Source organism: Anoplopoma fimbria, chromosome 17 (genome assembly GCF_027596085.1).
Source record: "Anoplopoma fimbria isolate UVic2021 breed Golden Eagle Sablefish chromosome 17, Afim_UVic_2022, whole genome shotgun sequence".
Lineage (NCBI taxonomy): Eukaryota > Metazoa > Chordata > Actinopteri > Perciformes > Anoplopomatidae > Anoplopoma > Anoplopoma fimbria.
Genome location: NC_072465.1, coordinates 10,926,509 through 10,943,482, shown reverse-complemented (window position 1 = coordinate 10,943,482; position 16,974 = coordinate 10,926,509). Strand labels below are relative to the sequence as shown.

The 16,974-nt window shown below is 40.8% G+C and overlaps 1 protein-coding gene across 1 annotated transcript in view; it reads left to right on the top strand.

The window, feature by feature from the left end:
- Nucleotides 1–16,974, top strand: part of LOC129105410 (copine-9-like) — a 140,599-nt gene that overhangs the window by 94,746 nt on the left and 28,879 nt on the right. The window contains exons 8-11 of the mRNA XM_054616416.1: nucleotides 9,241–9,304; nucleotides 10,499–10,602; nucleotides 11,204–11,308; nucleotides 13,999–14,040. Coding sequence (XP_054472391.1) covers nucleotides 9,241–9,304; nucleotides 10,499–10,602; nucleotides 11,204–11,308; nucleotides 13,999–14,040 — 315 coding nt within the window. The remainder of the gene's footprint in view (nucleotides 1–9,240; nucleotides 9,305–10,498; nucleotides 10,603–11,203; nucleotides 11,309–13,998; nucleotides 14,041–16,974) is intronic.

Sequence of the window (16,974 nt, the reverse complement as noted above, 5' to 3'; positions counted from 1 at the left end):
CTCAGATTCTACAAATGTACTGGAGTATATAGTCTAAAAAAATGAAAATATTCAAGTTAAGTACCAGTAAAACTATACTGTTACTGTGTTACCAACATTGACTAAATTGGCGGTCTGAACGCTCCCAGTGTAGAGAAGAAGACAGGATTACCATCATGGGAGCCAGCAACGCATGTCACTTTCTGCCTGTTACATGCATACGGTCTTTTCAAAATAAACTTGTCTTTACAGGAAACTCAATTAGGTTTACTAAACAAAACTACTTGGTTAGGATTAGGATTAAGATCTTGAAATACTAAATTAGGTTTAGGCAAAAAAAAACAACTTAGTTAGGTTTAGGATAAGATCATGGTTTGGGTTAAAAAACTACGGAAGAGCTGCAAGTTACGCGTCATAAACATCAACGTTGACTTTTCATACGGTGAACGAACTTTGGTCTCCTGGCTGAAAGACTGCTGGTTGTTGGACCCATACACCTCCACTACCGGCCGCTCTCTATGTGCTTTTTTGGCTTTATACTTCCTCGTTCAAGATTAAGTGATAACTTAAAATCATTTTGAGGGATATCTACAAATTACCGCACATTACTTTTCGTAGTAACTGTTACGAATGCTTGATCAGACCAGCCCCACCTGGTTAATACCCACATCCTTCAAACTCCACACTTTGAAATGCCGGCTATCCTTTTTTTTCCTTCTTCAACAAATGACATCACTATGACATCACTGTTTTTTTCCCCTCAGGCTTGACAAAGCTCCTCCGGAGCCACAGAAGCCTTTATACAACAGTTTTTTTTACCTCAGTGGAACTCCTGTACCACGAGTTCTCAGGGTAGTTCCCCTGCATTTACTTCCACATGAATATATAAATCAACTCGCACAGCAGCCACTCACACACACACCTCGCACCAAAGAACTCTGTACACCATGATCTATCACAGGCAGCAGTGGAAGCCGACCAGGCGTTGCATATAGATTTGTGTCCATGCATGCACTCACAGCTCTGACAGGGATTCCCTGCACCACACACGTGGTCAGGAGGCCGAAGGCTGGCCGCCCACGTTCTCTGGTGAGAGCTCTGGATGATCATGTTGTATGCTCTCCAATGGTACGTGGCCACAGAGAGGTTATATTATATAATCTAGAGAAACTGAGCTTTACATAACTCATAACTCTTTACATTTATCACCACTGTCTGCTCTCTCAGTTGATTGAGTTACTACAGTAGAGGAGTGAGGTAAACACACCACTGTATTTTAATTTGCCCTTTGCTCTGGTACAAGTGTACAAAGGCATTGGAACTGACCCTTAACTAAGCCCCTCCCCCCGATGGTCAGTGGGAGATACTCCAAAGCAAACTTCTGGAATAATACTTCTGAAATATCAGAAAGAAGTAGACAGAGGACTAGAATATGCATTTTAGAGCTTTGTTAATGATATCATTTGCGGACCGTGTATTGTGAATGAAGAGGCCATTAAAAATGGAGGGGAAAACTCAGCGCTCCCAATGCAAGAGCCAGACACCCAACGTCTTGACAACTCACAAGAAGGTCAAACATATATCCACAAGATCTCTATAGGGGAAACTGGAGTCGCTGCTCCTTCTCTATAGTTTCTGTCCAGCTCATGTTGACGGTGACGTGCAACGCCCAGAATCCTGAAACTGTTCCACCCGGTGCCCTAAATCCACAGAGTTTGCAGAGGGGGAGCTTTCTTCTTGGGATCCAGGATTAGCTCCCAGGTCTTGTCAGTGTTGAGGACTGTTTTCCTCCCCTAAGGCAAGTGCCTCATCCACCAGCTGCTTGTTGTTTCTCTCCTTTTGTATGGTTGTGTCATCTGTAAATTTGAAAATGCAGCTGAATTTATAGGTGGACATGCAGTCAAGTGTAGAGGGAAAAGATTTGTGATGAAATAGACATCTAAGCTCTCTGGGGCATCAGAGGCAGAAAAGGGACTTGAACTCAGTTCACTTAGTTCAGGAAAAAAAGCATTCAAAAATGAAAATCTGTTTTCAGTTTCCTGAAAAATTGACATTTTGGAGATGCAGCATTTTTACCTGACAACAGTAATATTATGAGCTAGGCTCTTGAATGAAAAATCTGAAATCTTCAGATGAATTTTTAGATGTCATATAAATACAAGGGGCTGCACGGTGGTGTAGTGGTTAGCACTGTCGCCTCACAGCAAGAGGGCTGGACAACCTTCTGTGTGGAGTTTGCATGTTCTCCCCGTGTCAGCGTGGGTTCTCTCCGGGTTCTCCGGCTTCCTCCCACAGTCCAAAGACATGCAGCTTAGGTGCATTGAAGACTCTAAATTGCCCGTAGGTGTGGATGTGAGTGTGAATGGTTGTTTGTCTCTATATGTCAGCCCTGCGACAGACTGGCGACCTGTCCAGGGTGAACCCTGGCTTCGCCCATTGACAGCTGAGATCGGCTCCAGCACCCCTGCGACCCTTAACTGCATAAGCAGGTTACGGAAAATGGAATGGAATGGAATATAAATACAAAAGAGTACAAAATACATTACATTCTTCAAATACATTTCTCTCTTAGAGGTAGTGCAAATTGCCCAAAATGAACCATTACCTGAGTGTATGTCTTTCATCAGTTTCCTTGATAACATCAGTCCTTTGTTAGGGAAACATCTAAATTCTTCTTTCTGTTTTTCTTTTATCTTCCTTTCTTGTAAAATAGAGTTATCAAAGGATCATTCTGCATTAGTGACAGTCAGGGTTTGAGGGATTATCTGCTCAGCAGAGTGAAAGATTTCTCCTGCCTCTGAACCAGAGAGAAAGCACACTACATATAAGGTGCCTTTTAACTTTTAGAGTCTAGCCAAGTCTTGCTTTTGTTGTTTCAGATGAGTATGGGGGTTTACAGGTGAGAAAGGCTCCTTCTTTTACAATTCAGATCTCACACACAGGTTCCCTCCCCAGTGTTAGAGGAAGACTCTGGTTGAACCCTATGCAAACCAAAATGAATCCAAGGAAGAGGAACCTCCCTCTTTGGTCTCATGCATTGTTACAATAGAATGTATATAAGACGTGAATACGCTGTCGTGACTTCATCCATTGGTTTGTAGACTGTGGCTTTGAAGCTATGAGTTTGGCATTTCAGTCGAACTGTAGTGACAATATTTGGAATGCGGAGGAGTGATGTAAAGACACTTTAAATGGCTCTAGAAGGGACCTGTCAATCACAGTAAACCCGCCCAAAAGCATACCCTGCTTTATGATCTATTTGACTCTAAATGGACCATCATTTACTAAATGAACATCATGCTGTATTGAAAAAGACTTGAAACTAGAGATTGAGACCATAAACTCATGTTTACAGTGTTTACTGAGGGAATAAATCAAGAGAGAAGTAGAGTCATTTTCTCATAGACTTCTATACAACCAGAGGAGTCGCCCCCTGATGGACAGTAGAGAGAATGCAAGTTTACGACACTTCAGCATTGGTTTCACTTTTCAGAACCTGAGGTTGCCGCCTGATTGTTACAATCACAGCTCATTCTCATTTTCAACGTAAGCCGGTGACACAAAGCCACAATCTGACGGCTGACATTTGCCACTTTGTGACGCGTACCACAAGCTACAAATCAAGGTTGAACCAATCTCTAAACCACCGGCCATCGGTCTGATGACAGATAAACCTCTGGAAGAAAAGGGCTTTCTTTCTGTGGTTCCAATAAAGCCAGCAGCTAATCTGTCCAAGACTATCATGTCAGTGATAGTTTTGGCCAGTGTTTACAGTCCGATAAGCATCTTGATTTTTTCACATATATTAAAATCATCATATCAATTCAGAACCTGTCGATAGAGATCAAAGTAGAGCTGGTCTCAACTGTTTTCAGCTCTCCAATGAGGTGGTGCAGCTTCAACCAATCACATGCTTTTGTTTCACCTTGTTCTTTACCAACTACAAAGAAGCCAGTAATCAGTTCCCAGTGCCATTTAAAGACATAACTGCGTCAACGAGCGCTGGAGCAACACTTCCACGGCCACTCTGCGACAACGTAGCCGTCCAGGCCTGGGCCGTTTTGCTGCTTTTGTTGCTCGTCGTGTGAATGCAGCATAAGGACTCAGCCACTAGACTACTCAACTACTGCCCAGTTTAGCTGACCTGGTAGTCCTTCATGCAAAATGATTACCTTCTCCTCCACATATTTACCGTAGAATGATATTTACCGAAGAAAGAAAAATGTATCTGTGATAGTGTTACGGGACCAATAATGACACCAAGCTCACTCTGGTGCAACACTTTTAATTTCCTGTAAATACATGAAAATACAAGTCAGGTCAGAAGCGCTCTATGTTCCGATTACACTTAACCTCGCTCATCACGTACTGACGGCTTTCTTCTGCTCTACTGGCGTTAGCTACTGATGCTCAGTATGATGCATAGAGCGCCTTCTGCTGACAATGTTGGGCTTAGCAGAAATATAATAACCACACATCCCAGTCAAAGACCTAATGACAGAATGATACAGGTAAGTGACAAAGAAATAGTATATATTTCTGAGACCTTAGCTTTTAATGAATATATTTCCCTGTCTTCTCAAACACCCAGTGCCACAACAGCTTTTTCCTCGTCACATGTCATGGGGTGCCCCAAAAATGTGTGCTTGGGAGCGCTTGCATGCTGCGATGACGTAACTCTTGAGTAACGGCATGAACAATGGATTTGAGTGAGTGAAAAAAGGGACATTTGAGGGCTTTTTAAGCCAATTGGGAAATCTGTCAATTAAATCAGCTTATCGAGTAGTTGGCAAAATAGTTTGACTGTATGTTGACTAAGAATTTATTTGGTTCAGCTCTACTAAATTGCTACAAAATCCTTTATTGAAGTAAAAACAAAACAAATGAGATAGTTTGGGGCTTTTTTGAACTGTTTAAAGTTGTGTAACTGTGTGTATGTGTGTGTGTGTGTGTTTGTGTGTGTATGGGAGCTTGTATAACATGTGTGGGCAGTGAAAGATGTGGGAGGAGGGACAAGAAATGTGTGGGAATACTCCAGCTGAAGGACTTGACACATCCAAACACATTTTCTTTGGTGACTTCCATCTTCATCAAGTTATTTTCTTCATCTCCGCGGTATCGATTTCTTCCTTTCGCTGTGCGTCTGATCCACTTAAGAGGCTGCAGCTTCACCACCACTGAGCATTTAGGAGTGGACTTACGGCAGGAATGGGAATAGGTCCCTCTGTGGAGGCAGTGTGTGTGTGTGTGTATTTGCACACACTGCAGGTATTCCCATCAGGCCCCACGTGACCATGCAAAAGTCATTATGGAGAGATTGCAGCCTGCAGACGCTCATACATCACTGTTAGCTACCTTCTTTAAAGGAGGGTGAGCGGAGATTGATTAAAAAGAGAACCAAACTGAGAGGAAGTTAGGAGTGTAGGAATGAATTACTGTTTCATGTGAAGTTGTTTCAGGTGACGAGCTTTACTTGTCTTCACACAAGACGGTAGGCCGACTGAGGCGAAACCCCCGGTTCAAGGTTACAGGAAGCGGCCTCTCTGGGAGAATATGTTATGTGTGTTATAGTATCATCCCTAATAGATATTGTGGACATGTGCTCAGGGTGTGTTTGTGCCCGTGCATGTGTCACAGACGTTTACGGTCGATGTCTTTGAACATCAGCCGGCGTTTTAATCAGAGCGCAGCATCAGGGCCAATCGCTCGCAGCTAAGCGGCTTCAAGTGAATGGAACGAATCGCAGCATCGTGTTGTGAGGTGGAGTGTGACTCGCAGCCTCTGGGAATTATCAAGTGGGTGATAAAGGTTTCAACTTTTTTTCTGACTTCAAAACTTTTAATTATGAAGGGTTTTTTTCTGTCAGGGTGTCATCCGCTGACACACAGAGCTCAAGATGAAGAGAGAAATGGGTCAAACACTAGACAGGTGTACACCATGGCTTCATGGATCCAAAGCAATGCACATAGTGATGATGGAAAAAAACTGTTTTTTATTGTTTACACAGAGGGGGAAAACTTAACAAAGAAAAATTTTGAAACAAATTACCGGAAGAAGTAAATATTTAGTAAAATATGAAACATGCTGGAGGTAATACCACAAGGAGAAGAAACAGTGGTAACCAAAAATACAAGCAATGAGCAAACAATTGCATGAAAGCCAGGCTGAGCCTTAACCCATAACCTGAATTTAAAAGGTGAAGCTGATTATAGGCTACAGTAGCCCACCGTATCCAGCTTCAAGGTGTTCACATCTTTTTTTGAACATCACAGAACATGACATGTTGACAACAAAAATCTGATTTGAATGTAGAAATCAAGGGATCCTTGAATTGTTGTCAGCTAATCTCATCAATATTTCCTGGTTGATGGCAATGGCTGAGGACACCGACAATCATGTGATTCAATCACTTTTAAACTAAATGTTTCAGAATAAACTAAATGCCTAGTGTAGGGATTGGCACAAAATTTGATTCAAACAATCATGGTTCCCAGAGGACGAACACTGATGACTTTGGGGCTACCTTGACTTTTCCTCTAGTGCCACCATGAGGTTCATATTTACAATAACTCTATCTATATAGAACCTACAACAGAGTTTACAAAGTTTTTTGATGGACAAAGCAGCAAAAGCAAGGTAGTGTAAAAGCAAAGCCCAACAGTAAGGCCCAACTAAAGCAAGACAATCTGAGGTAAAACTTAAACACTAATAAAACATTACAACTGAAGAAACAATATAAAAACTGCAATTTTAGTTTTCAGTGTAATATCTCAATATTGAGTGCTTGATCATGACTTTTCATCTAGACGCCGTAAGAAACTTGTCTAACATGCCAAAACTGGCCACACATGTTCCTGCTGAAAATCATCATCACATTTCTACATGTTTTCATATTTAATTTCTGTATGTGTGTGTGTGTGTGTGTGTGTGTGTGTGTGTGTGTGTGTGTGTGTGTGTGTGTGTGTGTGTGTGTATGTATGTGTGTGAGAGAAACAGCTCAGAATGATCTCAAAGCTTGCAGAGACAAACTGAAGTAAAAGATACCAAACAAGTTTCTGTTCAACAAGCCAAACATTTGTTTCAGGCCCAGTTTGATTTCCTTAAGTCCCATTCTGTCTGCCATCTGTCCCTTATTTCCATCAGTTTCTCTCCTTTTTTTCCATTTCTCGCTGTATTTCCATGAAGCAGACACGACCTGCTTTGGGATGAGTGCAACATTTTCCCTCAAGTTCTCATCTCGTCAAAAGATGCCCTTTTTGCCTCATTTGGCACCAACTACAACAAACGTGTCACGCATCTTCACAACGACTTTGTGTACAGTTGATCCAGTTCTAACATTTGCTTTGTGTTCAGTTAGGCCGAGGCTTTCTGAAAGCGTGTCTGTTAATCTGGAGCGGCTTTATGAGACTCACGAGGAAGAGCGGCAACAGAGCATCTTCGAGCAAGCTGTATCAGGGATTCCTCCCTTTGAAGGAATGACTTCAGTCCTCCTTTTCTAATCCAGATCCAATTTCAATACTAATACAGAGATTGTCCCGTATTTCATCACCGTATGAGAAGTCAAATCCCCGGAGAGAAACACGGGAGCTGGGAACCGAGCCATGTTCGGCAAAAGATTGGTGGCGTGTCTCCAGAGCAGAAGTCCTCTTTTTTTTTCCTGTATGTGATAATTGTTAGTGGTGAGGATTTGATCCGGGGTCAGTATTTCTGTCACTGCTAGCTGAGATCAATCACCAGTTTGTAGTGTAACCCGCTGCAGATGGAGGGCTACTGTCTGATTGTGTGATGTGCAGCGTAGGATGGTTGCCTGCTGCATGAAGCATTTATGATGAAAATAGTAAACCCTGTTACTTCTGAAGCTTTTCATATTTGAGGTACTTTTTTTTATTTACTCCTTCACTCCACCTGTTTCTCCGTATTCCCCAGAACAACACAGCAGAGTCTTCTGACCGGACATATGATGAAGGACGACATTATCTGTCAGGAGCCGTGTTTCCAATCACGTATTTTTACGCACATTTTGTAGTTTCGCTTCAGTAAAGCTGTATGGAGAATCAAATTCGATATAAAACTTTGCCGAAGAACTTTGAGAGCGAACATGTAACTCACATGACTGATCAGCCATCACCATCTTCCCTGACATTCCCATGATGTACTAATGCTTGTCTACGTCTCCAGACAGAATGAAACATGGCCAATACTAGCTGACATGAAAGAATAATAAGATTTTGCACAATTGGAATTCGATTTACTGGTGGATTACAGCCATGCGTAGCCCAATCTGCCAACGTCTGACCAATATACACTGTAGCTGGGTTTATTTGCTCCAAACCAGCTAAACACCCCTAATTTACATTTCGTTTTTTTGTGACATTTCAATAGTTCGCATAAAATTCACTTGCCAATTGAATGAAAACATGACTAGCTGCAGTTAACTTTTGCTTCTGAATGCTGGATAAACTAACCTCACAACCAAACTCTTCTTCACTTCCCCACGATACTTTGTTGACCGGAAACCAAGCAGCCGGGTCCGCTACAAAAAGGGAGCATGTTCCACTGCCCAGTTTATCTGAAACTCTTAAACATGATCGTCAAAATAATAAATCAAAATCGGGTGGTCAGAACATGAAATGGACGTTTAATACAGGAATGGACGCAGGTTTAGTGCACAGTTTAAATTTTGATATCTGCTATGAAACTTTCTCCCACCATTGTCACCTCACTGTATGTTTCCCTGTGTGTGCTCAAGCTCCCTAGCACCCACTCAGTTTATGCCTTAGGTGACAGGTCAAACAGAATTAACATCTGATAGGACATTGCACGGAACGGTAACTACTTCATTTGTCTAATCATCCGTCTTGACAATCGCGAATTGTCATTTTATGTGTTGGAAATGTTTTGATACATTTTGTCATAGTTTTGGTTTTCCAAAGCTACTTTTTATTTAGTTTTAGTGTAATTTTTTCACAAAGTGTATAAGAAGTGATACTAACACCAGTGCATAATGGTGTTATCATTTGTGTTTAATAGTTTTTAACTGTTATTCCATTTCATTTATTGATACCAGCATTGGTGTACACAATCTTTATTTCTTTTGAGGCAAAAATGGCATTGACCAATTCCTGCGGCAGCATGTAGAACAACCACAAAGACCTGCAGGACAAGTCTTTAGTTTTCCTCCATTGTTCCTAAGCCTCTCTCTCTCTCTCTCTCTCTCTCTCTCTCTCTCTCTCTCTCTCTCTCTCTCTCTCTCTCTTTCAGTGGGATTCCAGGAAAGAAGTGTGGGACTATCATCTTCTCCGCCGAAGAGCTCAGTAACTGCCGGGTTTGTATCAGATCAAACTTAGGACACTCTGTTTCATGAGGCGCACACACACACACACACACACACACACACACACACACACACACACACACACACACACACACACACACACACACACACACACACACACACACAGACTCTGTGATAAAAGCAAAGCAGCACGACACGAGGGGTCAGAAAGTTAAGCAGAATTCATGACAGTCACGTTTACGTGTTTCCATCTTTAACTTTGCTGAGTGAATTTAAATTGCCAAACAGACAGAATCATTTTGTCTTTGGCATCAAGTGGAGGGAAAGTGAATTTGTACTTTTCCTTCAAAGTGATGATGAGAGCCGCTCATAAATTATTTATCCAAGTATATAGTTCACTTTTCTTGCCACTGTGGGTAAATAATAAGACACTCCAATCAAAGAATGAAGCACACACACACACCACACACATACACCACACACAAACATGCTCACCATTATATTACAGTCCTCACATCTACATGCAAACACATGTAATTATATGCATGCTGCTAAAGATTTGAATACTGAGGAAGCAGTTTGCTGTAATGTATACACAGAATGAATTATAACCTTCCTGATACTATAACATGCACTTGAATGTGAAGAAGGTTACCTATATAGAAGTTGTGATGGTATACTGCAGAAACTTTGAAGGCTTCAGAATACAAAGTATACATTTACATTTATTAGTTATGGTTCATGAGGCCTGTTGGATTTCCTGCATGAATGCCTGTGTCTGTCCCTGGTTAGTTTTATTTCAATGTATCAGCTCTGTCTATCCAAGGTTTAAAAACAACCCAGCTTGTCAAACATTAGATGTTAGATTAGTGCAAAAACTGCCTGCAGTGTATTCAGGCAAAACTTCAATTATAAGAAAGAAAAAAAGGAACTGGACACCTGTCTGTGTTTGTTTCTCTATCATCTGTCACCAGGTCGCACAGTGAGACTCTAAACCCATGTCAAAGTGAAAAATGTTGAGCCTAGAGTCTGATAAACTTCCGCAGTGTTTTTAAACAGGGCTGCCAACTTCTCAGTTTAATTTGAGACAGAAAAAGGACCTCAGATTTGAGATAAGTTTAAGGTTCCCTATATGAGATTCATAGCATACCTATTGTCCCTACTGTGTGTAGTGAAGTGAACTATGAGTAATTATGTAATTAATAAACTGTTATTTTGCTCCAGGACATAGCCACCATGCAGCTCTGTGCCAACAAGCTGGACAAAAAGGATTTCTTTGGCAAGTCCGACCCTTTCCTCGTCTTCTACAGGAGCAACGAGGATGGGACGTAAGTGTTTGTTTCCGTAAGGTGATTGTGTTTTTTCAATGAAAATCCTTTATAGTACAGTCCATCTGTTTGTCCTTCGGTTGAGGCCAGTATCCTGCTCCTCTGTCGCCAAGTTTCCCTTGTCAGTGACAGCGACGGAAAACCTGCCAGCAGATTTCTCTGTTGGATCCTGTCCCATGAGGAGTTTCAAAGCTTCTTGCCCGTCGAATGGAAGAAGCGCTAATAGATTTTCTTCACACCGAGACAGAATATTCTAATCTGTACTTAGTGTATCCTTCAAATTTTTCAGACATGCAGCTCAGGATCAAGACCCTCTGTGAGCCTGTTCTGTTTCTGCTGTCTCATGCTGAAATACATTTCAAAAGGCTGTGTGTGTCGGAATGAGCTACCTTTGAATATTTACCCAAGGAGAAAAAAAGTATTAGACATATATACGCATATATTCCTAGCCAAACATATTTACATATTACATACTATGTGAGTAGGAGATGGGGGAGACGCTTTAAAAAACCTTTTGACGAATTAGCTGTCCATCCTAGCTCCCACCAACATCTATTTTTTCAACAGAAAGTTCAAATGTTGAGCGTCTCTTTGTGTCCAGGTTCACGATCTGCCACAAGACCGAGGTGATCAAGAACAATCTGAACCCCGTTTGGCAGCCGTTCACCATTCCTGTTCGGGCTCTCTGTAATGGAGACTATGACAGGTGAGGCAACAGCACGGGGGTCAGAGGTCAATGTTATTGTGATCCGCCTCACCTCTATGGAGATTTTTGTTTTATCTGCTGGCAGGTGAAAAATGATCTTGTGTTTTTTGTATGCAGTTTAAAACACTTCTTCTTGCCAGAAAATATGATACATATTGCATTCAGGAAGAATTATGTTTGTAAATGTGACCTGGAGAAACCAGACTGGATAAGCAAGATTTCCAAAAAGGCTGACTAGTATAATAACACGCACAAACTAGAGACATAGACCATTCAGAGGACGTATAGCTTTCCTAGCTTTATTAACAATAAGTGGGTTTAATTGGTAACCATCCAATCGTCGAAAATGATTAGTATTGGACACCAAATCACTGCATCGATTCCCCCAGCCTGCATTTGTGTCCTGCCTTTATTTGTTCGTGTCTACCAACCCCCGACCTTTATTTGAGACTCTGCTTTTATTTGACTTTGATCCTGCGTGGATCTTCGTCAGGTCAGAATGAACAAAGATCAACATGAACATGGAAGATCATGGGACATGGATTTAGTGTGCAGGCGTTATCTTCTACTTTATTGATGCTGTTCTGACAGCCTTACACCTACGTGAAGTGCGTATAATGAATCTGATATAATATATGAACTTTATAAGATTATATGAATAATAAAAACAAATGACATCCAGTACTAATAAGACACTACACATGAATGTAAATGGATGGACCTGATGTTCTAGACTGGCTGCGAGTAGATTATTGCTATGATAAACTAATTAATGCTCTATTAGTAATGTTAGAACATTTCTCCATGTTGGTTCCTCGTTTATTTAAAAGTTTTTAATCACTTTTTTAACTTCTGTAAATTCTTTTTTTGATAAACTATTGCTTTAGGGAGAGAGGGAGAGTTTATAAAGCTGTTTGCTGCATTAGTTAATTGTTCGTCAGATTTGTCATTTGAGCTCATTAGCTAGGCGACTGTGAATTTCCCATAATTTAAACTGTGACTGGAAACACTGACTTCTTTAGATGTTGTTTTTCTTTGGCATGGGAAAAGTAAAGCAAAGCCAAGTAATAACATGAAGAGGCAGAGTGTGCTGACTATGTGAGAGGAGGTTGGACCCTGTGCTGGTCAGAATAATGCCAGCAGTCGGCCATGCTATCAGTCTCAGGCCAGTGCTGGTGTTATTGAGACCAACATTGAGGCAATGCAGCGGCAATCTCACAAATATCTAAACTATTGTTATACACCATAGACTGCGACCTGTCAGTCACAAGGTAGCCCCGCCCTAAACCATACCCTACTTTATCGTCAAAAATGATCCTGTCCAAGCTCAATGACCACCACACTGCCTGGACCTGTTAATAAAAGCGAGGCGATTGTAATAGTTATTTTTCTACTCATAGTAAAATACCATGAAAACCCAACAATTAACGTATCTAATATCAAGTATTGTGTGTGTATCAAAGCCTTATATATTTTCTTCCTCTGAGCCATAGAGCTCCATATAAACACATCAAAGAGTCACACTGTTGCACTCGTGGCATGTTCCTTCATTACCATGAAGACACATAGTTTTTGTGGGATCAGGGCATCGAGACGGTTATCTGTTGTCGGGGGGGGATAGAAAAGGCGGGCAGCACAGTGCTGCTTGGCCCAATAACAGAGCTAACAGCTAACGTTAACAGAGGTTACATTGAGTTACAATATGATGCGTTCAAGCTCTATACTGCAAACTATAACGTTAACATGATGTGTTCAAATGTAGTCTTGTAACATTGGATATCCAGAATAATTAAATTTGACTGGTATTGTTATCAACTACTAAATGTCTGGTAGTGTGACATCCCTACTGTACACACAGGTGCACCTGTATAGATTTATACGTTTCAAGTGATGAAAGTGAAATCATATTTTAGAGGGCTAATCATATGTTATCACTGAGGCTTGATTAACTGGGCAAAGCAGACAACTGCCCTTGGGCACCAAGACCCTGAGGCCCCCCAAAAGCCCAAGGCTCATGTTTGTCACATAATCATGATAATTCTGACTAGACAGATTACAATTTCTGCATTAAAGCATAATTCAGCCCTGCCTTGTGGAGGGGCCAAAGAATAGTTCCGGAGCTTGATTATTCTACAGAAAACTGGTTGTACTGGTTGGTCTCTGGTCAAAATAGAATCAAGATGCTATGTGTATTCTTTTGTGTGCACTACTGTACTTGATGCATATTGCATGAGAGCGTGAGGCTTTTTGCTATGAATATTACGTTATGCTATTGGCCCACTATGACGAAGAGCATACCAAGTATTATCATGGAGTGTCTGCTGTGGAGCACAAGAGTGAATGACCTGAACATACCACTCAGGGTTATATATGGAATGTTATAGGTGTTGCATATAAGGATCGGTACCATAAATATCTGTATATTCCTTTAAAATCCTCAGTTATGACATCAGACATTGTTTAACTGTATCATATAATGTGGATGCTTTTTTTGGTGGTTTACTGGTTGGTGTTAAAATATGAAACTTCCTTTGATATGAAGATCAAGAAAAGTTTACTTCCATCACTTTACAAAAAACTCTGGTGATCTCTCCGACGTTTCTCTTTCACACCCTCACACTCTTCCCCCTCTCTGTGATTCTCACATCTCTCCATCTTACCTCCACCCCCTTCATCTCACCTCCCTCCAGGACGGTCAAGGTGGACGTTTACGACTGGGACAGAGACGGGAGGTGAGTTCTCACGCTCCCTATACACTTTTTTTTCCTCTTTGTTCATTTTCAGCTCCAGATTGAATCCCTCAAATGTCACACCTTGTTCTGTCAGACCCAAGGGGCAGAGAGGTTCAGTCTTCTTATTACGCACTAGAACTGATGAGAGCTCTACCCGCCTGGCATACTGAGTAATAAATCAAGAACAACCAGGAGGTGAAAGTTCAGGGGGGTCTGGGTTAATGAGCCCTGACCGCAGCACCGACACAGCTTCTCTTTCTCACTGACTGTGTGTTACTGAGGGGGCTCACAGGAAACCTCATGTTTGGTTTTTAGGGCTGTCTGGCCTTTTCTTGCTGATCACCATACATTTCAGTTAGTTTAAATTCTTTTTTTTAATAAATCCCTATTTCCATATTTCTAAATCCCTTACTGAAAGACTAGAGGAAAGTAAAGTTAAATATTTGTCTTGGTTTGTTCCAGCATAGTCCATCACTCTGAAGCAGTCATCAGGCGGTGACTCTCAGTCTGCTGCTCTTCTTGAGGATGATGATTCTGTTTTGTCTGTCAGCCTGTGCATTATGTTAGAAGAACCTTTTATATTGACGACAAGCCATTAGCAGAGATTTTAGTCCTTAACTTAAAATAGGGACATGTTTGTGTCAAAATAAACTCCTTTCAATCATTCGGAGACGGAGTGTGCAGTTTAGCAGAGAAGATTGAACCAATGAGACCCAATGAACGCAACAGTCCCCAAAAAATCTACATATAGTGCTACATATAGACGAGCTGAAGGCTGATGTACAAAAACCACCAAAACTAATGTGGCATCCAACTATTACATGACCGCAATAAACTAATATAAAAAGATTTTACTTTTTATCCTCTTTTGCTAACAAATATCTTACTTCTGGTCTAGCATTCTCTCGATCAGAAGTAAGATATTTGCGATTGTGAAAACTCCAATATGAAATGTGTAATAGATTGAAACATTTGGGTTAAATTGTTCACAAGGGGAGCTACTTTCACTGATATTTGTGAAGCGCAGTTGCAATGCTAAAAGGTTTTATGGGTAACTTAAAATTTTTCAACCTGGACCCTATTCTCCCTATGTTTTTGTGTCGAGGTGACTAATGGGGACGGCCGTTTAAAAAATTGGTCCTTTCTGAATTTTGGTCGCATCGCTATGTCTAAATCAGCTTAATATTCAGCCACAGCATTGAAAATTATTTTAGTTAACACTATGCTACACTTTCTGTACTCCAACACAACAAACTCTGACAACACCAGTGCTCCTCTTAGGGAGGAGTCAGCAGGCAGTCAATGGCAGTAGTAAAACAGGAAATAAAAGTTGTTTTGAGAAAGAGTCAGTCACCGCAACCCAAGAGGTCCTTGAGCATGCAGCCATAACTGGTCACACAAAACATTAGGCAGTTTGATGTAGCAGTATGCAAGATTAGCCGTGGACAGACACAGAGGTGCACACTCACTCACAGACTGATTCTCAGACAGACTGATTCTCCTGGTGGAGGAATAATAAGAAACAGAAAACGAAAGTTAGAGAAAAAGGTTTTATTTCTCTGTAAGAGTCTTCACATGATGATGTCAGAAACTTAATAATAACAATCTGAGCCTGTCGGTGACAACAACAAGCAATTTTAGTGGAAGTACATTGATGCTGAGGAGTTGCCCCGAGCAATAACATTGCAAGATGTTTAGCTGATGACGACGGCAACATTCTCCCTCAATACTGGACCAATTTCAAAAAATTGTTGAGACAAAAAAATAAAAGAAAACATAGGGCCCAAGATATTAAAATATAAAAAAATACTGAATTTCCCCTTTAAGTGTCATTATTACCATTAAATTACCATCAGGGTTCCTCATTACATAATCTCATTTAAAAATGGAAAAACATTCCTTTACAGATTACTCAACAGTATAAATACTGAGTTGCATTGCTTCTAACATTACCTTTATTATTTAGCCCAGCAACAACTCATATTGCACGTTTAACATGTGTAGAAATAGAAAACGGGACATGGTTTAACAAGCAGTCTTACAGCTTACCCCAAAACACTTTTCTTTTCTGACACAATGTTTACTCAGTAATTTCTAACCAACATCTCTGTTTGAATTTTACGGTGGAACCATATAACTTCTCTAAAAAATAACAATGAACCTACTGCATAACCACTGAGGCCAGAACATCTCATTATAAACGAAGTAGTCCTTTAAAATGTAAATGTTTATCAGGTATATTACAGTAATATACACATTATATATGATGCTAAGGGGATAAGTGACACAGTGTTGAGAATAAGAGGGAAAAGGAGGGCGGACGTGTTGTGATACCTACATAAACAAACATCACAAACTGCCTACACTTCTTTTCTTCTTCTGGGTCTTTTTCTTTGCCTAAACCTCATTGCTTTCTTACCGTCTCCTCAGCTCCCCGCTTCTTATGTTTCAACTTCCTTCTCCCCCCCCCAGTGGGAGATGTTTGCTTGTTGTTTGCCCCTTGAGGATTTCCCCTGTAAATATCAGCATTAGGCAGGCAGCATTGGTGTCACGCACAGCTTCAGGTGGTGATATATTTGGATGCAGAGATGATCTGAGGGCATGCAGGGAGTTGATATTTTCCAGTCTGATGATGCTGGAGGGGATTGTTTTTATGTTCAGATGAAAAAATCATGTGTTGAACCTTCTTTCTCTGAGGGATCCTCCCAAGAGTAGGAGATTTAGGGACCAGATCTGAGCTTCTGGCACAGATCAAGTGCAGTGACCATACACTGTGAAACTATGCTAATTCAAATTCAGATTTATTATATATCTGTATGTTGTTAGGTTAATAGATAACCCTTGACATAGAAGTGAATTAGTAATTATAAATAAATATATATATGTTTGTGTATGTGCCGTTTCTGTGTCAGAATTGCAATTGTTCCCATCTTG